The sequence below is a fragment of the Salvelinus sp. IW2-2015 genome, linkage group LG5, assembly GCF_002910315.2.
Source record: "Salvelinus sp. IW2-2015 linkage group LG5, ASM291031v2, whole genome shotgun sequence".
Taxonomy (NCBI): Eukaryota; Metazoa; Chordata; class Actinopteri; order Salmoniformes; family Salmonidae; genus Salvelinus; species Salvelinus sp. IW2-2015.
Genome location: NC_036844.1, coordinates 33,427,639 through 33,450,246, shown reverse-complemented (window position 1 = coordinate 33,450,246; position 22,608 = coordinate 33,427,639). Strand labels below are relative to the sequence as shown.

General features: G+C 42.8%; 2 protein-coding genes across 4 annotated transcripts in view; both read left to right on the top strand.

The window, feature by feature from the left end:
• Positions 1 to 15,764, top strand: part of LOC111964388 (mitogen-activated protein kinase kinase kinase kinase 2-like) — a 29,576-nt gene extending 13,812 nt beyond the window's left edge. The window contains exons 21-32 of one of the 2 annotated variants that reach the window (XM_023988281.2): positions 6,019 to 6,103; positions 6,197 to 6,276; positions 6,376 to 6,436; positions 6,519 to 6,639; positions 7,261 to 7,319; positions 7,436 to 7,539; positions 13,845 to 14,019; positions 14,167 to 14,235; positions 14,403 to 14,489; positions 14,719 to 14,789; positions 14,891 to 14,946; positions 15,062 to 15,764. In XM_023988281.2, the coding sequence (XP_023844049.1) occupies positions 6,019 to 6,103; positions 6,197 to 6,276; positions 6,376 to 6,436; positions 6,519 to 6,639; positions 7,261 to 7,319; positions 7,436 to 7,539; positions 13,845 to 14,019; positions 14,167 to 14,235; positions 14,403 to 14,489; positions 14,719 to 14,789; positions 14,891 to 14,946; positions 15,062 to 15,149 (1,056 nt within the window). In that variant the 3' untranslated portion in view covers positions 15,150 to 15,764. Of the gene's footprint in view, positions 1 to 6,018; positions 6,104 to 6,196; positions 6,277 to 6,375; positions 6,437 to 6,518; positions 6,640 to 7,260; positions 7,320 to 7,435; positions 7,540 to 13,844; positions 14,020 to 14,166; positions 14,236 to 14,402; positions 14,490 to 14,648; positions 14,790 to 14,890; positions 14,947 to 15,061 lie in introns of those variants that run through there. The other variant, XM_070443719.1, reaches the window with a different exon arrangement.
• A 275-nt stretch (positions 15,765 to 16,039) lies between these two features.
• Positions 16,040 to 22,608, top strand: part of LOC111964387 (serine/threonine-protein kinase 26) — a 22,576-nt gene continuing 16,007 nt past the window's right edge. For both annotated transcript variants that reach the window (XM_070443721.1, XM_023988280.2), the window contains exons 1-2: positions 16,040 to 16,700; positions 19,325 to 19,555. In XM_070443721.1, the coding sequence (XP_070299822.1) occupies positions 16,650 to 16,700; positions 19,325 to 19,555 (282 nt within the window). In that variant the 5' untranslated portion in view covers positions 16,040 to 16,649. The remainder of the gene's footprint in view (positions 16,701 to 19,324; positions 19,556 to 22,608) is intronic.

The following is a 22,608-nucleotide window of genomic DNA, read 5'->3' as shown; positions in this document are numbered from 1 at the left end:
GCAGAAGTAAAACAAACTTAGGGAGTAGGCTTCTAATGTTAACATGCATGAAACCAAGGCTTTTACGGTTACAGAAGTCAACAAATGAGAGCTCCTGGGYAGTGGGAATGGAGCTAGGCACTGCAGGACCTGGATTAACCTCTACATCACCAGAGGAACAGAGGAGAAGTAGGATAAGGGTATGGCTAAAGGCTATACGAACTGGCTGTCTAGCACGTTTGGAACAGAGAGTAAAAGGAGCAGGTTTCTGGGRACGATAGCATAGATTCAAGGCAGAGTGTACAGACAAAGAAAMGTAAGGTAGGATGTGAGTACATTGGAGGTAAACCTAGGCATTGAGTAATGATGAGAGAGATATAGTCTCTAGAGACGTTTAAACCAGGTGATGTCATCGCATATGTAGGAGGTGGAACAACATGGTTGGTTAAGGCATATTGAGCAGGGATTGATGTGGAATTGAACAATTTTATGGTTAAGAGGGATGAGGRAAAAGGTATGGCATATAAGTCTGGCAGCCCAACTGATTTGCAAACTAACAAATTAATAAATCATGTGACTAAGCTAAAGAAAAATAATCTATACTATGAAACAATGATAAATTATATAAAGAATGATAGTAAAAAGCTTTGGAGCACCTTAAATTACATTTTGGGGAAAAAAGCGAACTCGGCTCCATCATTCATTGAATCACATGGCTCATTTATCACAAGAACCACTGATATTGCCAACTACTTTATTTACCTTTTCATTGGCAAGATAAGCAAATTTAGGGATGACATGCCAGCAACAAGCCCTAACACTACACGTCCAAGTATATCTGACCAAATTATGAAAGACAAGAATTGTACTTTTGAATTCCTTAAAGTCAGTGTGGAAGAGGTGAAGAAATTATTGTCTATCAACAATGACAAGCCARTGGGGTCTGACAATCTGGATGGAAAATTACTGAGGATAATAGTGGATGATATTGCCACTCCTATTTGCCACATCTTCAATTTAAGCCTGATAGAAAGTGTCTGCCCTCAGGCCTTTCAGCACGCATATAAAGGACACTCAACAAGCACAGCACTTACACAAATTACTGATGATTGGCTGAGAGAAATTGATGATAAAATGATTGTAGGGGCTGTCTTGTTAGACTTCAGTGCAGCTTTTGCATATATGATCATAGTCTGCTCTGGAAAAATCTGGTGTGTTATCGCTTCATATCCCCTGCTATAATGTGGATAAAGAGTTGCTTGTCTAAGATCACAGAGGGTGTTCTTTAATGGAAGCCTCTCAATAAATCCAGGTAGAAGCAGGAATTCCCCAGGGTAGCTATTTAGGCCCCTTGCTTTTTTCAATCTTTACTAACAACATGACACTGGCTTTGAGTAAGGCCAGTGTGTCTATGTATGCGGATGACTCAACACTATACACGTCAGCTACTACAGCGACTGAAATGACTGCAACACTTAACAAAGAGCTGCAGTTTGTTTCGGAATGGGTAGCAAGGAATAAGTTAGTCCTAAATATTTCCAAAACTGAAAGCATTGTATTTGGGACAAATCATTCACTAAACCTAAACCTCAACTACATCTCGTATGAATAATGTTGAAATTGAGAAAGTTGAGGTGACTAACTGCTTGGAGTTACCCTGGATTGTAAACTGTCATGGTCAAAACATATTATACATCAGTAGCTAAGATGGGGAGAAGTCTATCAATAATAAAGCGCTGCTCTGCATTCTTAACAACACTATCAACAATGCATATCGCACCTGGACTACTGTTCAGTCGTGTGGTCAGGTGCCACAAAGAAGTACTTGGGAAAATTGCAGTTGACTCAGAACAGGGCAGCACGGCTGGCCCTTAAAAGTATACGGAGAGATAACATTAATGACATGCATGTCAGTCTCTTATGGCTCAGTGGATCAGCTGAGGTACCAAGCTGTCTTTTTAACCTTTCTAGCCCCGGCGTTCCGCTAGCGGAACTCCTCCCACATTCCACTGAAAAGGCAGAGCGCGAAATTCAAAGTTTTGGGGGGAAATATTTAACTTTCACACATTTAACATGTCCAATACAGCAAATGAAAGATACACATCTTGTGAATCCAGTAAACATGTCTGATTTTTAAAATGTTTTACAGCGAAAACACCACATATATTTATGTTAGCTCACCACCATACAAAAAGGACAGCCATTTTTCACAGCACAGGTAGCATGCACGAAACCAACCAAACTAACCAAGAACCAACCAAACTAACCAAGAACAACTTCATCAGATGACAGTCCTATAACATGTTACACAATAAATCTATGTTTTGTTCGAAAAATTTGCATATTTGAGGTATAAATCAGTTTACATTGCAGCTCCATCACAGCTACCATCAAAAATAGCACCGGAAGCAGCCAGAGTAATTATAGAGACCAACGTGAAATACCTAAATCACACATCATAAACATTTCTGAAAAATACATGGTGTACAGCAAATTAAAGACAAACATCTTGTGAATCCAGCCAATATTTCTGATTTTTTAAAAGTGTTTTACAGCGAAAAACAAATATAGCATTATATTAGCTTACTACAATAGCCTACCACACAACCGCATTCATTCATCAAGGCACGTTAGCGATAGCAATAGGCACGTTAGCGTTAGCGAATAAACCAGCAAAGATATTAATTTTCACTAACCTTCATAAACCTTCATCAGATGACAGTCCTATAACTCAGGTTATACATACACTTATGTTTTGTTCGAAAATGTGCATATTTAGAGCTGAAATCAGTGGTTATACATTGTGCTAACGTAGCATCTTTTTCCCAGAAGTGCGGATATTTCATATTAGACTCTCACCTATTCTGACCAAATAACTATTCATAAACATTCACAAAAAGTACATGTTGTATAGGAAATGATGATACACTAGTTCTTAATGCAATCGCAGTGTTAGAATTCTAAAAATAAGTTCTTTACGACATAAGGCTTACGTTATGGTGAGATAGTGACCAAAACCTGGGCGCAAAACTAATAGTACACAGTTCGACAGATATATAAATAGCATCATAAAATGGTCCTACTTTTGATGAGCTTCCATCAGAATGTTGTACAAGAGGTCCTTTGTCGGGAACAATCGTTGTTTGGTTTTAGAACATCCTTTGTCCCTCTTGAATTAGCAAGCACACTCGCCAAGTGGCGCGAAGCTCTCCTTCCTGAACAAAAGCACCCAACGCAAACCCGTAACGTCCCGAATAAATTTCAATAATCTAATAAAACTATATAGAAAAAACATACTTTACGATGATATTGTGACATGTATCAATAAAATCAAAGCCGGAGATAGTAGTCGCTATAACGACAGCTTTCCAGAAGGCAATTCCAGGTCCATCTTCGCGCTTTCCAGAAAACAGGAATGGGTGACTCGTCGTGCCAAGAGGATTTATTCCACCTCAGACCAAGATAAACACTTCATTTCTTCTCTCACTTCCTCTTGACATCTAGGGGAAGGTGTATGACGTGCATGTATACTAATACGTATCATGCCCATTTATAGGCAGGCCCTTGAACAGAGCATGGATTTCAGACTTTCCACTTCCTGGTCAGGAAGTGTGCTGCCAAATGAGTTCTGTTTTACTCACAGACAAAATTCAAACGGTTTTAGAAACTAGAGAGTGTTTTCTATCCAATAGTAAATTGGGCACGATTTTCCCCCAAAGTGAAAACGCGCCCTCTGTCCTCAACAGTTTAAATACTAGCACACAGCTTGGACACTCATGCATACCCCACAGAACATGCCACCAGAGGTCTCTTCACAGTCCCTAAGTCCAGAACAGACTATGGAAGGCGCACAATACTACATAGCGCCATGACTACATGGAACTTATTTCACATCAGGCAACTGATGCAAGCAGTAGAGATCATATTTAAAAAGCAGGTAAAAATACAGCTTATAGAACAGCGGGGACTGTGAAGTAACACAGAGGCACAGACACATGCATACACACACGATAACATATGCACTATGCACCTATGCACACACGTATACATAGATTTTGTGTTGTAGATATGTGGTAGTGGAGTATGGGCCTGAGGGCACACACTTAGTGTGTTGTGAATAACTGCCTTAATTCTGCRGGAACCCAGGAAGAGTAGCTGAATCGGGATCCATAATAAATACATATGGGGTAAGGGGACTAGGTAACAGGATATAAGATAAACAGAGTAGCAGCAGCTTCCATCTGAGTGGGTGTTTTAGAGTCAGTATAAATGTCTGTGCATATTATGTGTGAGTGAGCAAATGATGGTGTGAGTGTTCGTGTGTGTGTTGGAGTGACAGAGTGTGTAGGGCCCTGTGAGTGTGCATAGAGACAGTCTGTGTAGCTTTTTATCAGTCTTATTGCTTGGGGATAGAAGTTGTTCAAGAGCCTGTTGGTGTCAGACTTGATGCACTGGTACCGCCTGCCGTGTGTAAGCAGASAGAATAGTCTATGGCTTGGGTGGTTGGAATCTAACAATTCTCCGGGCATTCCTACCACACCCCCTGATATAGATGTCCTGGATGGCAGGTTGTTCGGCCCCGGGGATGCACTGTGCTGTCTGCACCACCCACTGTAGCGCCATGTAATCGAGGGCAGTGCTATTGCCATACCACGTGGTGATGCAGCCAGTCAAGATGCTCTCAATGGTACAGCTGTAGAACTATTTGAGGATTTGAGGGCCCATGCCAAACTTTTTCAACCTCCTGAGGGGGATGAGGCGCTGTTGCGTGTTCTGTGCGCGTGTTTGGACCATTTTAAATCTTTAGTGATTTGAACACCGAGGAACTTGAAGCTCTCGACCTGCTCCACTGCAGCCCCATCGATGTGGATGGGGGCCTGCTCGCCAACCCATGATCAGCTCCTTAGTCTTCCTGATTTTGAGTGGGAGGTTGTTGTTCTGGCACCACACTGACAGGTCACTGACCTCCTCCCTGTAGGCTGATTTTATTGTCGCTGGTGATCAGGCCTACTACCGTCATGTCGTCAGCAAACTTGATGATGGTGTTAGAGTCGTGCGTGGCCACGCAGTCGTGGGTGAACAGGCAGTAAAGGAGGGGACTAAGCACACACCCCTGTGACCCCCTGTGTTGAGGGTCAGCGTGGCGGAGGTGATGTTGTCTACCGTCACCACCTGTGGTCGGCCCATCAGGAAGTTGATGATCCAGTTGCAGAGGGAGGTTGTTCAGACCCAAAGTCCTAAGCTTGGTGAGGAGCTTGGAGGGGACAATGGGGTTTAACTCTGAGCTGTAGTCAATGAACAGCATTCTCACATAGGTTTTCCTCTTGTTTAGGTGGGTGATGGCAGTGTGGAGACAATTGAGATTGCATCGTCTATGGCTCTGTTGGGGCAGTATGCAAATTGGAGTGGATCTACGGTGTCTGGGATGGTGGAGTTAATGTGTGCCATAACCGGCCTCTCAAAGCACTTCATGACCACAGAAGTGAGTGCTACAGGGTGGTAGTCATTGTGGCAGAAAGTCTTAGAGTTCTTGAGGACAGGAATGATGGTGGTCATTTTAAAACATGTGGGGATTAACAGACTGGGACAAGGAGAGGTTGAAAATTACCGTGAATATGRCTGCCAGCTGTTCTGCGCATGCTCTGAGAATGTGCCCTGGAATAACCTCGGGAACCGCGGCCTTGCGGGTGTTGACCTGATTTAAAGACCTTTCTCACGTCGGCATTGGAGAGCGAGTTCACCCAGTCTTCTGGGTCGGTGACGGCCCTCACACCCAGCACGATGTTGTCGTTGTCAAAGCGTGCATAAAATGCATTGAGTTGGTCTGGTAGAGTGTCATTGTTGGGCAGATCACGGTTGGGTCTTCCTTTGTATTCCGTAATAGACTGTAATAGACTCCCKTACCACATTCGGCGTGCATTGGAGCCTGTGTAGTATGATTCCACCTTATTTCTATACTTCCTTTTTCTTGTCTGATAACTCTGCCGAGGTCATAGCGGGACTGAAATGATGCACTTTGACCCACACAATCTTTTCCAGATGGGGGCTTGTTTTTCCAAGGTGTTTAATGGCTGTCCATTGAAGATTCACTGTGCTGTCACATGGGTCCTGCCAAAGACTAAAGGTACGCACAGGTTATAAAGACAAACAATAGGTAAATGGAGCTTCTATCAAACCAGTCAGATCTCAGGGATAATGTCTGACTTTCCTCCCTCAGATCAACACCTCATCCTGGGGACGGAGGAGGGCATCTACACCTTGAACCTCAACGAGCTCCATGAGGACACCATGGAGAAGGTAGCTACCATCAATTGTACAATTGGTTTAACACAAAAAGCAGTGTTGCTCTACCTGTCATTATTTTTGTAATGTATTATTATGTATATATTTTTTCAGTTATTACCCCAGAGGTGCAGCTGGCTGTATGTCATGAACAACGTGCTAATGTCTATCTCAGGTAGGGCCCTCCGTGTCTCCACAACACCTTAAAACGTATGTTCTATCTAGATGTGTGTGTTGACTGTCTTTGTGCTCCGTAGGGAAATCATCCCAGCTGTGCTCCCAGAGGCTGACTACCCTGTTTGACCGTAGACACCTGCAGAAGAGGCAGGGCCACCTGTACATCAACYCCCACCGCCTCACTGAGAGGATCAACTCAAGGTAGGGACACTCCACAACTGGTCAGAAGGCGGCTGTAGAGAAAATACCAYTGGTTTATATATACACTAGATAACTAATAGGGGGCGCTGTTTTGAAGCCACTGTGACTCCATCTTGGCATTCTCCCAATGTTCACAAAAATATTTTGGAAGCTATAGAAATCCATTTATCAATGTCTACATTTGTGTTTGCCACATTTATTCCATTACAGACACTTCAATGCATACTTTTAAATTATATTATGTGAGCCAAACATAAAAATAGAAAATGAAAAATATATACAAACATTTTCCTTAGTGTAGTTTTTTAAATTTATTGCCTCCAGTACAACAAGAACATACTAAATACATGGAATTTGGACCTTGAAACATTTAATTGGAATACAGTCGAATTTCATTCATTCCTATGGAGGACTGCTCCTACTGGAAGTGCCAATATAACCAACAGGTGGCTTCAGATCCTCTCAATGGCCAATACATAACATCAGCAATCCAGGGTTTATATACATCATTGGAAAATACCAGAGCACTGTTGCTTTTCACTGATACTAACATGATAGGAAGGGACATCATCCTGGAAATTGTACCAAAAAAATGTCATGTTAATGTGTTCTCTGTTTTAGAAAGTTTTCTGTATCTGGGAAGATATCAGACACCAAAGGCTGTCGACGCTGCAGTGTTGGTAAGAAACATGTTATTTTAGTCTAAAATGGAGGTGTACTGCAKAGTATCTGACTAAGACGACATCTCTCTCTCCCTCTCTTTCTGTCTCCCTTCTGCCTTATCGATGCTTCTCAGTGCATAACCCGTACACTGACAGCACATTTTTGTGTGCTGTTGTACCAACTGGCCTTGTCCTACTTCTATGGTATGAGCCTCTTCAGAAGTTCATGCAACTCAAGGTGTGTGATCCCAATGCACATATATACAATGTTAGCATAGCTTTTTTTATATATACAGTACCAGTTAAAAGTTGACACACCTACACATTCCAGGGTTTTTCTTTATTTTACTATTTTTATATTTCTATAACACATATGGAATGATGTAGTAACCAAAAAAGTGTTAAACAAATCAAAATATATTTTATATTTGAGATTCTTCAAAGTAGCCACCATTTGCCTTGATGACAGCTTTGCACACTCTTGGCATTCTCTCAACCAGCTTCATGAAGTAGTCACCTGGAATGAATTTCAATTAACAGGTGTGCCTTGTTAATTTGTAGAATTTCTTTCCTTCTTAATGCATTAGAGCCAATCAGTTGTGTTGTGACCATGTAGGGGTTGTAAACAGAAGATAGCCCTATTTGGTAAAATAGCAAGTCCATATTATGGCCAGAACAGCTCAAATAAGCAAAGAGAAAAAACAGTCCATCATTACTTTAAGACATGAAGGTCAGTCAATCCAAAAAAGGAAGAACTTTGAAAGTTTCTTCAAGTGCAGTCGCAAAAACCATCAAGCACTATGATGAAACTGGCTCTCATGAGGACCGCCACAGGAAAGGAAGACCCGGAGTTACATCTGCTGCAGAGAAGAAGTTCATTAGAGTTACCAGCCTCAGAAATTGCAGCCCAAATAAATGCTTCACAGAGTTCAAGMAACAGAAACGCATCTCAACAGCAACTGTTCAGAGTAGAATATGTGAATCAGGTCTTCATGGTCAAAATTGCTGCAAAGAAACCACTACTACAGGAAACCAATAAAAAGAATGGACTTGCTTGGGCTAAYAACCACGAGCAATGTACATTAAACCGGTGGAAATCTGTCCTTTGGTTTGATGAGTCCAAATGTGAGATTTTTGGTTTCAACCGCTGTGTCATTGAGATGCAGAGTAGGTCAACGGAGGATCTCCGCATGTGTGGTTCCCACCGTGAAACATGGAGGAGGAGGTGTGGGGGTGCTTTGCTGGTGACACTGTCTGTGATTTTTATTTTAGAATTCATAGCACACTAAACCGTCATGGCTACCACAGCATTCTGCAGCAATACGCCATCCCATCTGGTTTGCGCTTAGTGGGAGTTTCATTTGTTTTTCAACAGGACAATAACCCAACACACCTCCAGGTTTTGTAAGGGCTATWTGACCAAGAAGGAGAGTGATGGAGTGCTGCATCAGATGACATGGCCTCCACAATCACCCAACATCAAACCAATTGAGATGGTTTGGGATGAGTTGGACCGCAGAGTGAAGGAAAAGCAGCCAAGAAGTCCTCAGCATATATGGGAACTCCTTCAAGACTGTTGGAAAAGCAATCCAGGTGAAGCTGGTTGAGAGAATGCCAAGAGTGTTGTCGTGTCTTTACTATCATTAAATGTAAAGACTTATTTTATCAAATCAATTCTCTGTGTAATTATTATTATTATGTGATGAAACTAATCATGTAAACTTTAATTAAGCCAGAAGTCGGGGCACCACYGGAAAAGGTTTGTAGTCTCTATTTCCCGAATCAACTCTTCAGATATTTTCATATCTTATCGAGTACAGTCTTCTTTTAATGATTGTTAATCTTTACCTTCCGTTAGTCTCATTCCAAACGTCGTAAAATTCCTGGTTATCTGCACGAACCATAGCTTAAATTATGAATCAGCGATATACAAATTGGTTTAATTATTTATTTACTAACTAACTAATCAAATCACAGAAATACAGGAAAACACACAATTAGTTCATACATTGGGTTGCTACATGAAACAAAGAAAAAATCCTTAGCGGGCTATGACAGCTTGGTAGACAAAAAGAAAGGGGTGGGACTGAGAGCAGGAAAGACAAATGGATTCACTACACACAGTCTATAATTATATTCATTGAAATGCTAATCCTTTGTACATGAACTGCCGCTCATTCGAGAATAATTGCAATGTACAGTTGATGTCGGAAGTTTACATACTTAGGTTGGAGTCATTAAAACTAGTTTTTAAACCACTCCACAAATTTCTTGTTGACAAACTGTAGTTTTGGCAAGTCGGTTAGGACATCCACTTTTGTGCATGACAAGTACTTTTTCCAACAATTGTTTACAGTCAGATTATTCCACTTATAATTCACGGTATCACAATTCCTGTGGGTCAGAAGTTTACATACACTAAGTTGACTGTGCCTTTAAACAGCTTGTAAAATTCCAGAAAATTATGTCATGGCTTTAAAAGCTTCTGATAGGCTAATTGACATCATTTGAGTCAATTGGAGGTGTACTTGATGCGATGTATTTCAAGGCCTACCTTCAAACTCAGTGCCTTCTTGCTTGACATCATGGGAAAAACAAAACAAAACAGCCAAGACCTCAGAAAGAAAATTGTAGACCTTCACAAGTCTGGTTCATCCTTGGAGCAATTTCCAAATGCCTGAAGTACCCGTTCATCTGTACAAACAATGGTACGCAACTATAAACACCATGGACCATGCAGCCATCATACCGCTCAGGATGCAGACGCGTTCTGTCTCCTAGAGATGAATGTACACTGCTCAAAAAAATAAAGGGAACACTTAAACAACACAATGTAACTCCAAGTCAATCACACTTCTGTGAAATCAAACTGTCCACTTAGGAAGCAACATGATTGACAATAAATTGCACATGCTGTTGTGCAAATGGAATAGACAACAGGTGGAAATTATAGGCAATTAGCAAGACACCCCCAATAAAGGAGTGGTTCTGCAGGTGGTGACCACAGACCACTTCTCAGTTCCTATGCTTCCTGGCTGATGTTTTGGTCACTTTGAATGCTGGCGGTGCTTTCACTCTAGTGGTACCTTGAGATGGAGTCCACAACCCACACAAGTGGCTCAGGTAGTGCAGCTCATCCAGGATGGCACATCAATGCGAGCTGTGGCAAGAAGTTTTGCTGTGTCTGTCAGCGTAGTGTCCAGAGCATGGAGGCACTACCAGGAAACAGGCCAGTACATCAGGAGACGTGGAGGAGGCCGTAGGAGGGAAACAACCCAGCAGCAGGACCGCTACCTCCGCCTTTGTGCAAGGAGGAGCACTGCCAGAGCCCTGCAAAATGACCTCCAGCAGGCCACAAATGTGCATATGTCTGCTCAAACGGTCAGAAACGAACTCCATGAGGGTATGAGGGCCCGACGTCCACAGGTGGGGGTTGTGCTTACAGCCCAACACCGTGCAGGACGTTTGGCATTTACCAGAAAACACAAGATTGGCAAATTCGCCACTGCGCCCTGTGCTTTTCACAGATGAAAGCAGGTTCACACTGAGCACATGTGACAGACGTGACAGAGTCTGGAGACGCCGTGGAGAACGTTCTGCTGCCTGCAACATCCTCTAGCATGACCGGTTTGGCGGTGGTCAGTCATGGTGTGGGGTGGCATTTCTTTGGGGGCCGCACAGCCCTCCATGTGCTGCCAGAGGTAGCCTGACTGCCATTAGGTACCGAGATGAGATCCTCAGACCCCTTGTGAGACCATATGCTGGTGCGGTTGGCCCTGGGTTCCTCCTAATGCAAAGATAATGCTAGACCTCATGTGGCTGGAGTGTGTCAGCAGTTCCTGCAAGAGGAAGGCATTGATGCTATGGACTGGCCCGCCCGTTCCCCAGACCTGAATCCAATGAGCACATCTGGGACATCATGTCTCGCTCCATCCACCAACGCCACGTTGCACCACAGACTGTCCAGGAGTTGGCGGATGCTTTAGTCCAGGTCTGGGAGGAGATCCCTCAGGAGACCATCGCGCACCTCATCAGGAGCATGCCCAGGCGTTGTAGGGAGGTCATACAGGCACGTGGAGGACACACACACTACTGAGCCTCATTTTGACTTGTTTTAAGGACATTTATATCAAAGTTGGATCAGCCTGTAGTGTGGTTTTCCACTTAATTTTGAGTGTGACTCCAAATCCAGACCTCCATGGGTTGATAAATTTGATTTCCATTGATAATTTTGTGTGTGATTTGTTGTAGCACATTCAACTATGTAAAGAAAAAAGTATTTAATAAGAATATTTCATTCATTCAGATCTAGGATGTGTTATTTTAGTGTTCCCTTTATTTTTTGAGCAGTGTACTTTGGTGCAAAGTGCAAATCAATCCCAGAACAACAGAAAAGGACCTTGTGAAGATGCTGGAGGAAACGAGTACACAAGTATCTATATCCACAGTAAAACGAGTCCAATATCGACATAACGTGAAAGCCCGCTGAGCAAGGAAGAAGCCACTGCTCAAAAACCGCCATAAAAAAGCCAGACTACGGTTTGCAACTGCACATGGGGACAAAGATCGTACTTTTTGGATTAATGTCTCTGGTCTGATGAAACAAAAATAGAACTCATTGGCCATAATGACCCTCGTTATGTTTGGAGGAGAAGGGGGAGGCTTGCAAGCCGAAGAACACCATCCCAACCGGAAGACACGGGGCAGGTGGCAAGCATCATGTTGTGGGGGTGTGTTGCTGCAGGAGGACTGGTGCACTTCACAAAAATAGATGGCATAATGAGGGAGAAAATTAGGTGGATAAATTGAAGCAACATCTCAAGACATCAGTCAGGAAGTTAAAGCTTGGTCGCAAATGGGTATTCCAAAGGACAATGACCCCAAGCATACTTCCAAAGTTGTGGCAAAATGGCTTAAGGACAACAAATTCAAGGTATTAGAGTGGCCATCACAAAGCCCTGACCTCAATCCTATAGAAATGTGTGGGCAGAACTGAAAAAGTGTGTGGCAAGCAAGGAGGCCTACAAACCTGACTCAGTTACACCAGCTCTGTCAGGAGGAATGTGCCAAAATTCACCCAACTTATTGTGGGAAGCTTGTGGAAGGCTACCTGAGACGTTTGACCCAAGTTAAACAATTTAAAGGCAATGCTACCAAATACTAATTGAGTGAATGTAAACTTCTGACCCACTGGGAATGTGATGAAAGAAATATAAAAGCTGAAATCATTTTCTCTACTATTATTCTGACATTTCACTTTCTTAAAATAAAGTGGTGATCCTAACTGACCTAAGATTACATTTTTACTTGGATTAATGTCAGGAATTGTGAAACTGAGTTTAAATGTATTTGGCGAAGGTGTATGTAAACTTCCGACTTCAACTGTATATATATTTACGCCCATATGTTGTTGTTGTCTTCTCTGTTGGAATCCTCGATCATCCTGTAGAGTCTCTGGTTGACTTTCATTGAAGTCAAAGTCTTTTGTGGTTGTAGGTGGTTAGAATTGATACTTCAGAGTACCATTCGGAAATGTTCTCATAGATAGATGCTTTGGCGGTAGTTGGTAATCTTGTTCTAGGTTTACGTAATTTCTAGCTGCAGACTAGTAAATATACGTCTAAGATTTGCTCTTAGTCTGTGGGGATCGATAGTCTCATAGTTTAACCATTTCCAGCCGTGTAGCCAATGCTCCACGTGATATAGTCTTGTCCTTTTGGTAGAGTTGTAGTTTAACACCAGCGTCACCCGGCATGTTTTGGTCTTAACCATTCAAGACGTCCAGCTTACCGTGGGTCTCTTTGGCATGAAATGTAAATTTCGCCACAGGTGGTTTTATACATTTCAGTAGAAAAGGGCGGTTCCATGACGCCTGATGTAATGGCTGGCCTAACGGGGGCGTGGCCATTGACTAGTTCAACTTTACATGGAAGACAATTCTCTCATTTTAAAGTTTAATATCACATTACATAATTTCACAAATAGTTTCATGTTTAATCACATACATTTCACAATATTTAGATCTAAACCTGACAGCTGGGAAATGTACACTTTAGGAGATACCGTTATGTGTGTGTKCTGTCCTTCATGAGATCACCAAATGAAACACACTCGTCATAACTGTCCCTTAAGTGTCCACGGACTATTCTCAAAAGTAGAAATATCGTTTAATTCTCCCATTTTGGGGATTTATGAATTTGGCCAAGTGAAGTCCTTTGTTCTCTCCGTTCTCTCTCCCTCTACTGCATACACCCACCCAAAAAGGGCCACGTCATGACAGTGTGTAAACCTTTCATCAAGGCAAAGGGTGGCTACTTTGAAAAATATTTTTMGGGATTTGTTTAACACTTTTTTTTGGTTACTACAGGATTCCATATGTGTTTTTTCAAAGTTTTGATGTCTTCACTATTATTCTATAATGTAAAAATAAAGAAAAACCCTTGAATGAGTAGGGGTGTCCAAAATCCTGACTGTTACTGTATATAGAAAAGCATCGCAAAGCATTCCGACGATGTCCGTCCCACTCTCTCCTTCCCCTCTCAGTACATAGCTGTGAGTCTCCCAGAAACCCTCCCCATCTTTGAGCTGCTTATCCTGGAGACTGATGAGCTGCCACAGGTGTGTGTAGGTGTGAGTAGGCTACAGACCCCTGTCAAGACCTGTGAGCGGGTCCACTTTGACATCATCCACCTGAATGACACACCAAGAGCCCAGTCAGGTACTGTAGATGGAATCGATGTCATTATTAGTATTATTATTATGCTCATCACCCTCCATCACTAATTGGATATTTTAATGTAGTTTTAATCTAGACAACACCAGCAGTGTACAAGCTGTGATGCTATTGTTTGTGATGTTTTCACAGATAGTCGATCTATGAAGGTGATGCAGGTAACCCAGCTGGACAGAGACACAGTCCTGATCGGTCTGGAGAGTGAGTTCGTTCTTTTTTTCTTTTTTTTTCTCAATAGTTTTCTTTCAGTATCATTTGGTCAGGAACATTGGATGTGCTAGTGTTCTATTCAGAGCGATAAAGACCCTTGAATGAAAGAAAAAAAGCAATGATTGAATTGTGACTGTTTTTCCATTGTACCTTTGCAGATACTGTGAACATTGTGAACCTGGATGGCAGCCCAAGCAAAGGGATGACCTCAAAGTTGACCTTTGACTTTTCCATTGAGACTCTTGGTAAGGGAATAGATGCGTTCTGCATTCTAATCATTTAGCTTGGTGTCTGGATTGGAGCAGAGGAGGCTGCTGAGGGGGGGCGGCTCATAATGGCTGGAATGGAGTCAATGGAATGGTATCAAACATGTGATTGAGACCATTCCATTGACTCCTTTCCAGCCATTACTATGAGCCATCCTCCCCTCAGCAGCCTCAACTGGATTGGAGGTGACTAAATTGTTCTTTGCAGTATGTTTGCAGGACAGTGTTCTGGCCTTCTGGAAGCATGGGCTTAAAGGTAGAAGCCTACATAGTGATGAGGTAAGGCAGAACAAGTTTTTCATGCCAGGCCAGCTTTTTGGTATTGTTAGACTCCTATTGACAATAAAATTATGTTGTGACATCTGTGATATTTTTCATAGGTTACACAAGAGATCACGGATGAAAGTCGAATATTCAGAGTCTTGGGAACCTCAAGGCATGTCTCTTAATTATAGGAGTTCGATAGCAATTTGATAACAAAACATTTCTGTCAAATCATTGAAGCAAAATAAAAAATGTGTTGCACATTAACATATGCTTTCATTCCTCAGGGACATTATCTTGCAGAGTACTCCCACGGACAATCCATCAGCCTTAAGCAACTTGTACATCCTGACAGGTCATGAGAGTAGCTACTGAAGAAATCAGATAATGGAGGACATTCTGTCTCGAGGAAGTACACAGCAGTCTCCTGCTACTCCTAAAAGGACAAGCGCAAAGTCAATAAGGATGGAACAAGGAGCAAAGCTGCTTACAATGGCGAGTTGTTTGCAGAAGAGACACTGCAGGAACTGTCTGAGCTGTGATTGGAGTGGGTCTCCTCAGGCTCTCTTCACATCCATGTGCCAAATGGACCTGTGAATATCAGTGGTTCTTAACATTACCATTGGTCTAGGCTACATAAATATCTTGGCAAGGATTTAATCATCTGACTGGTTGTGACTGGGAGAGTTTTTCCCCCCCAACTGTATCTCAAGACTGTCTAAGTCTGCAGTAAACCAGTACCAGTCTGGACAATACTTCCCATAGGGCTGTGGTGTCAGTACTGAAGGGAAGAAAAGTAGAGGACACAGTGTCCATGGTGTGAGGTGGAAAGCAATGGTATAATGTAGTAGCAGCTCTGTGTGTAGGCTACCTGAGAAGAAGTTATATGCTGTGAAAAACACTTATTCACCATGGATTGATGCACAGGAGGCTGCTGAGGGAAGAATGGCTCATAATAGTGACTGGAACGGAGCAAATGAAGGACATTAAACACCTGGAAACCATGTGTTTGATGTGTTTGATACCATTCTACTGATTCTGCTCCAGTCATTAACACAAGCCCGTTTTCACAGATTAAGGTTCCAKCAACCTCCTGTGGCTGATAGAGAATAAATATGGAAAACATAACAGTGACAGCAATTGTTTTTTCAGTGTTCTAATTAACAGTATCAAATGTCAACAATATGTGATTTATAGAGGCCTATTAGATTTGTTGTGCTGTGAAGCTGGCTGCTATACTCAAAATAATAAAACTGACCAGATGGTTCCCTGTCAAGCAGAAACAAATCATTCATATCCATATGTTTCTTCTTTTTTGTCCATATGTTTAAATATAGTCAATTGTTTTGTCCAGTAGAAAGAGAAGTTGTAGAGTTACTTTGACAACCCCAAAAAAGGTGACAGAAACAGTGACGCATGTGTCTCTCTGTACATTCAGTATTCGGCTCCACCCAACTGCTGATAACTTCAGCCACATCAACGCAGGTTTGACTCTGACAAGTCGTCGACTGCTCTGTCTTTTGGAGTGCGTTTGTACTCGCTAAATCCACAGATGAATAGCCTGTCGTAACATCTAAGACATTGCTTTACAACTATTAATTATATATTTTTTACATCTAGATCGATTGTTATCATGGAACGAAATAGTCGACTGTTGTTTTGAAGTAGCTAGCTACGACGACTTAATAGCAGCTAGCTCGCTAGCTAAGTCAAGATATTGGTAACTAGCTCCTATCTGAGGTTACGTTGTTTTTCCAAAGGAAAAAAAGGTTGCTACGTCTAACTAGCGAATAACAAAAAGAAAACTACGTTAGCTAGCTAGTCTAGCTAGCTAAAACTATTATTTAATTGGTTGGCTTTCTGTTATTCCTTTGGATGCGGAAGATGGCCCAGTCACCGGGTGCGGTGCAAGTGCCTGGGATGCAGGTAAGTGGAGGCCTCCAACTTTTTCTACAACGAAACCATTTAGCAACGAAACCATTTAGCTAACTTGCGGCTAGCTGTGAAGCTAGTTAGCAAACGTTAGCTAACTTTCAAGGCGTTGATAGTTAGCTAGTGTAACTTTAGAACTAACGTTACATTTTGTAACTAGCTGTCTCGGTTGTTGGATTGCTAGATCGTTTGAGGGGCATTATGAAACAAACAAATCAAAGTCAGCTTGCTACCTTTATTAGCACTCAGGACCGCAGGTATTCAACGACAGTTCAGTGGAAGGAATGACAAATGTCTGACATTGTGTAACAGGTGAGCTAAATGACCTAACGTTAGCTTAGCTTGCGTGGACTATCTGCTTGCCTTGTTTAGTATCTAGTTAACGTTAGTTGTCTAGAGAAGAAGCACCAGAGATCTTTAGCTATATATTTTGAGGGTGGCGTTGGTCATCTTGGTAATCAAGGAAAGGTTAGTTGGCTAATTGGTAGGTGACGTTTCATAAAGGCACAGGTGTTAACCTCTGGTCGCTTGAAATTATATTTTGTGTATTCCTTGCCTTGGCAAATSTATGTCATTGTTTAGGCGGCCATAAGGTCACCGTTCTGTAGATATGTGACTTGAAATAGGCCTAAGCCACTAGCTACAACTGCTGCTCTCCATTTACAGCCTGTAATCTGACATGGGTGAGAACCTTTCAGTGCAATAACGTTAGCGACATTATTTGGGTCCGTCTGTCATTGATGTGAACATCAGAGGGAAGATTGCTCCATGAGAAATTGTGTGTGTGTGTGGAGCTATAAGACTACAGTTGAAACTGGCGCAGCAGCATGTCAGGGTTCCATAGCCACAGGCAAAACAGTTGAAACTGGAGCAGCAACACGACCAGGTGGGACAGGGACGGCCAGGTAGTCCTGAGGCATGGCCCTAGGGCTCAGGTTCTCGGGGAGGGGGGAGCGATGGGAGAATTAGAGGGAGCARACTTAAGTTTACACAGGAGACCAGATAAGACAGGAGAAATTCACCAGATAGGACAGACTGACCCTAGACCCCCAGCACATAGACTATTGCAGCATAGATACTGGAGGCTGAGACGGGGGTCAGGGCACACTGTGGCCCTGTGACTATACCCCCGGACAGGGCCTGCACTTTGCCAAAGCACAGCCCCCACACCAGCAAATTAATTCCTATCCAACTGTCTGTCTCCAGGGAGATCAGCAGCTCCGCTCACCCTTATGATTTCCTGTTGTTTTCTCATGTAGCCTGGTCATTAGGCCTACCCGGAGTCCAAAGTCTAACGCTAAATCAGGGCACAAGCCTTAATGTCTTGTGAAACTGGTATGATACTGCCAACTATGACCAGTAGCATTGGTCATGTTGAAGTGTTGTTCTGTAAGCTTGTAGAGGGTGTGGCCTGAGATGAAGTATTCCTTACCCTCTTGTCATCACCCTGGCTTCCTGTGGGTAACACCTGAGGTGGAGTTAGGCTAGTTGTCAACAGTGCAGGAAAATTGAAACGGCCCGTTAGGACTGTTTGTGCACGTGTGTATGTTAGGCTAAATGTTTAGCATGCTGCATATTCTCTCCACAATGTGCATAGGGGCCTATTCTCTTCAGCTTTTAGTTTTGAATATAAAAAAAGTTGATGCGTGAGACAAGGGGGCAGCAATGATACAGCCTCCTATCGCTGCTCTGGCCCTCTGTGACGCCATGAGCCGGGCTCTGCTCACCCAGACACGGACACTGGTGCCATTCTAGGTAGTGCTGTCACACTGGAGCACCACACGCCCAAAGGTGTTGAAAGACAAGGAAGTCCTCTAGCCCTGCCTCTGTGCCAGGCAGTGCTATTAATAGTCAGGGCAGGGCGAGATCAAGGCTGATGCCTCTGACTTCTTCCACTCTCTATACAGATGAATAAATGCACTAAGTCTGCCTTCTGGAACTGGAACCTCATTCTTCCTGTCAGGTGAGGTAGAGGGGTCGTGATGGTGTCATGATGATATCAAAACACGTCTACTTCCCAGTGTTCTCAAGGCAGCACTCTCACCTATTCCCAGTGTTCTCAAGGCATCACTCTCTCACCTATTCCCAGTGTTCTCAAGGCAGCACTCTCTCACCTATTCCCAGTGTTCTCAAGGCAGCACTCTCTCACCTATTCCCAGTGTTCTTCAAGGCAGCACTCTCTCAACCTATTCCCAGTGCTTCTCAAGGCCCAGCACTCTTCTCACCTATCCCAGTGTTCTCAAGGCAGCACTCTCTCACCTATTCCCAGTTCTCAAGGCAGCACTCTCTCACCTATTCCCAGCGTTCTCAAGGCAGCACTCTCTCACCTATTCCCAGGTTCTCAAGCAGCACTCTCTTCACCTATCCCAGCGTTCTCAAGGCAGCACTCTCTCACCTATTCCCAGTGTTCTCAAGGCAGCACTCTCTCACCTATTCCCAGTGTTCTCAAGGCAGCACTCGCAGATTTATATGGATTTTCCTAATTGGGTGTTTTTTTAAATAAAATAGTTGATCATCAGTTTTATGTAATGGCCTATCAATAAAATGTATTTTTTGTACCTGATCCAACAGTATAAACTAGCTACATAACTTGTATGTCCTCGTCTCTTGACCTTCAGAACAGCCGAACGGACCCTGAGGAGCTGTTCACCAAGCTGGAGCGTATTGGGAAGGGCTCCTTTGGCGAGGTATTCAAGGGCATCGATAACCGCACCCAGAAGGTGGTGGCTATCAAGACCATAGACCTGGAGGAAGCTGAGGATGAGATGGAGGACATCCAGCAGGAGATCACCGTACTCAGCCAGTGTGACAGCCCCTACGTCACCAAGTACTACGGCTCCTACCTCAAGGTAACACACACTGCTTACTAGGAATTGATTGACAAATACCTGAACACAAGCATTTAACAAAGCGTAGGCCCCACAGACTCTAGCATACAGCTTGCTGTTGCTAGGTGGAATAATGCCTCATACTTGGAGACCTCGGACAATATTACACTTACAGCTGGGAGTGTAAATCAGCTGCAATTCAACAGGAGGTGTTAACGTCTGTTCCTTCAAAATTATAATGGATCAGTCTGTACCATAGAAATACAGTGTCACTTATCAGAAGACCCCTCTTTTACTATTTTACCAGAATACCTGTATTTCTAGAAGAGGCAGATGTGACTTACCCCWGGTTAAATACACCAGGGCCTTGAAATGTTACAATAACTCAGTGGAGGCTTTCATAAAAATATKTTTTTTAATAAAACGATTCTAAATATATTGTCACCAAATAACTGATTTAAAACACACTGTTGTACAATGGTCTACAGTAGCCTCAACAGCACTCTGTAGGGTAGCGCAATGATGTAGCCAGAGGACAGTTATTTTACATCCTCCTCTGGGTACATAGACTTCAATATAAAACCTAGGAGGCTCATGGTTCTCACACCCTTCCATAGACTTACACAGTAATTGACAACTTCCGGAGGACGTCCTCCAACCTATCAGAGCTCTTGCAGCATGAACTGACATGTTGTCCATCCAATCAAAGGATCAGAGAATTAATCTAGTACTGAAAGCATAAGCTACACCTAGCTACTGTAGCACTSCAGTGCATAAAATGTGGTGAGTAGTAGACTCAGAGAGAGCGGGACAATAGTTTAACAAATTCCTTAAATTGAGGAGCAGCAGCAGTTTCATTTTCACACTGTGCTAGCTAATGCAGCAAATTTAGCCTACTCAACAAACAACCTGACTCAGAGGAATGATATTTGTTAGCTAGCTGGCTAATGCTATCCAACACTCCAACTTTTCCAAATCATTAAGTCCATATAAGCTTTCGGTTTTATAAATGTGTTGCCACCAGGCCCGCTTGTGTAACTGCTTGTTGTACACTACTGCGTGATTGTACTCATAGATTAGATTGTGGGATTACTAACTTGTTAGTTCTAGTAGCTATTTTGACTATGACGGTGACGATGTAGGCTGTGTAGCGGTTATGGTATGAAGGTTTGGCTTATAGAGGTTTGTTCGCRTGGTCACAGACAGCTGTTGTGTTGTGCAAAGGAAAAATGTGAGAGGAGAGCAGGTAGATGTGATGATGCTGTTTGTATGACTACTAGGAAAGTGAACTGTGTGTGATTGGGTGTATTCCACTAATTCTGTTGCAAAACATTTCTTGAATGGAATGAATGTATCCACCTGAATWTGTCKAAAATAAACTTGTTTGGACTAGTGATTACATCCTAGATCTGCTAAATGCAGGCAAGAGTGTGCAAGGCGGTATTGAATGTGTCAATGTCTGTCACCTTGATTACTCCAACTTGTGTCTCGGCCTATTTTTATAAACATTAATTTGTAGGCTAGGATGTAGCACCCTCGTGTATAGGCAGGCCTGGCATTTAGTGTTTTTTTTGGGGGGGGACAAGTGGATTTGGCCTTCTAGAGGTGCCCATCTGCTAGGGCACCAAGGCCATTAACAAAAAATAGCCAATTCATTTGATTTGAAAAATAGTAGTTATTCTGTTAAGAAAAGCATATGTAAATGTCCATAAATAATTAGCCTACATGTTGAAGTGTAGGTGATAGCCTGTGTTGGCTACAGCCTGTCATGTCCAGACCGATGCTTACGTGAGGGAGGCACCAGAAAATTTAGCCAGACTTTAAGGAGACTTTTAATTACATACAGTGCATTTGGAAAGTATTCAGATGCCTTCACTTTTTCCACATTTGTTACATTACAGCCTCTAAAATGGATGAAAAAACCCAAACTTTATCTATCTACACACAATTCCCCATAATGACAAAGCGAAAACAGGTTTTTAGAAATTGTTGCAAATGTATAATTGTTTTATTATTTACGTATGTATTCAGACCCTTTGCTATAAGACTTGAAATTGAGCTCAGGTGCATCCTTTTTCCATTGATCATCCTTGAGATGTTTCTACAGCTTGATTGGAGTCTGCCTGTGGTAAATTCAATTGATTGGACAGGCACACACCTGTCTATATAAGGGCCCAATGTTGACCGTGCATGTCAGAGGAATAACCAAGCCATGAGGTCGAAGGAATTGTCCGTAGAGCTCCGAGACCGGATTGTGTCAAGGCACAGATCTGGGGAAGGGTACCAAAAAATYTCTGCAGCATTGAAGGTCCCCAAGAACACAGTGGCCTCCATCGTTCTTAAAAGGAAGAAGTTTGAAACCACTAAGGCTCTTTCTAGAGGTGGCTGCCRGGCCAAACTGAGCAATCTGGGGAGAAGGGCCTTGGTCAGGAAGGTGACCAAGAACCCGATGGTCACTCTGACAGAGCTCCAGAGTTCCTCTGTGGAGATGGGCGAGCCTTCCAGAAGGACAACCTTCTCTGCAGCATTCCACCAATCAGGCTTTTTGGTAGAGTGGCCAGACGGAAGCCACTCCTCAGTAAAAGGCACATGACAGCCTGCTTGGAGTTAGTCAAAAGACACCTAAAGTCTCTCAGACCCAGAGAAACAAGAGTCTCTGTTCTGATGAAACCAAGATTGAACTGGATCAGCCTCATTGCTTTTTAAAATGTTATTGTATTTTTTTTTATGTACAGTGGTTGTATTAATTAGGGATCTATCACATCTCACAACTGTCCCAATATTTGTTTCTCACACAAAGGACAAGCTGATCAATAGAACCTTTTTTGTGCTATGTGGGATAGTAGATTGACACAGGCTAGTGCTTTTTGCTGTTCTTTACTCATCTTGTTGGTTGACAGTCATGGGACAGTTTTTCTAACATCTTCAATATGCGTATCGGAAATCTAGAAGGACACGTGCCTTTGCATCCCTATTGTCTGGCTTCACTTGTCGCCTGCTTTGGCTTCACTTGTCGCCTGCTTTGGCTTCACTTGTCGCCTGCTTTGGCTTCACTTGTCGCCTGCTTTGGCTTC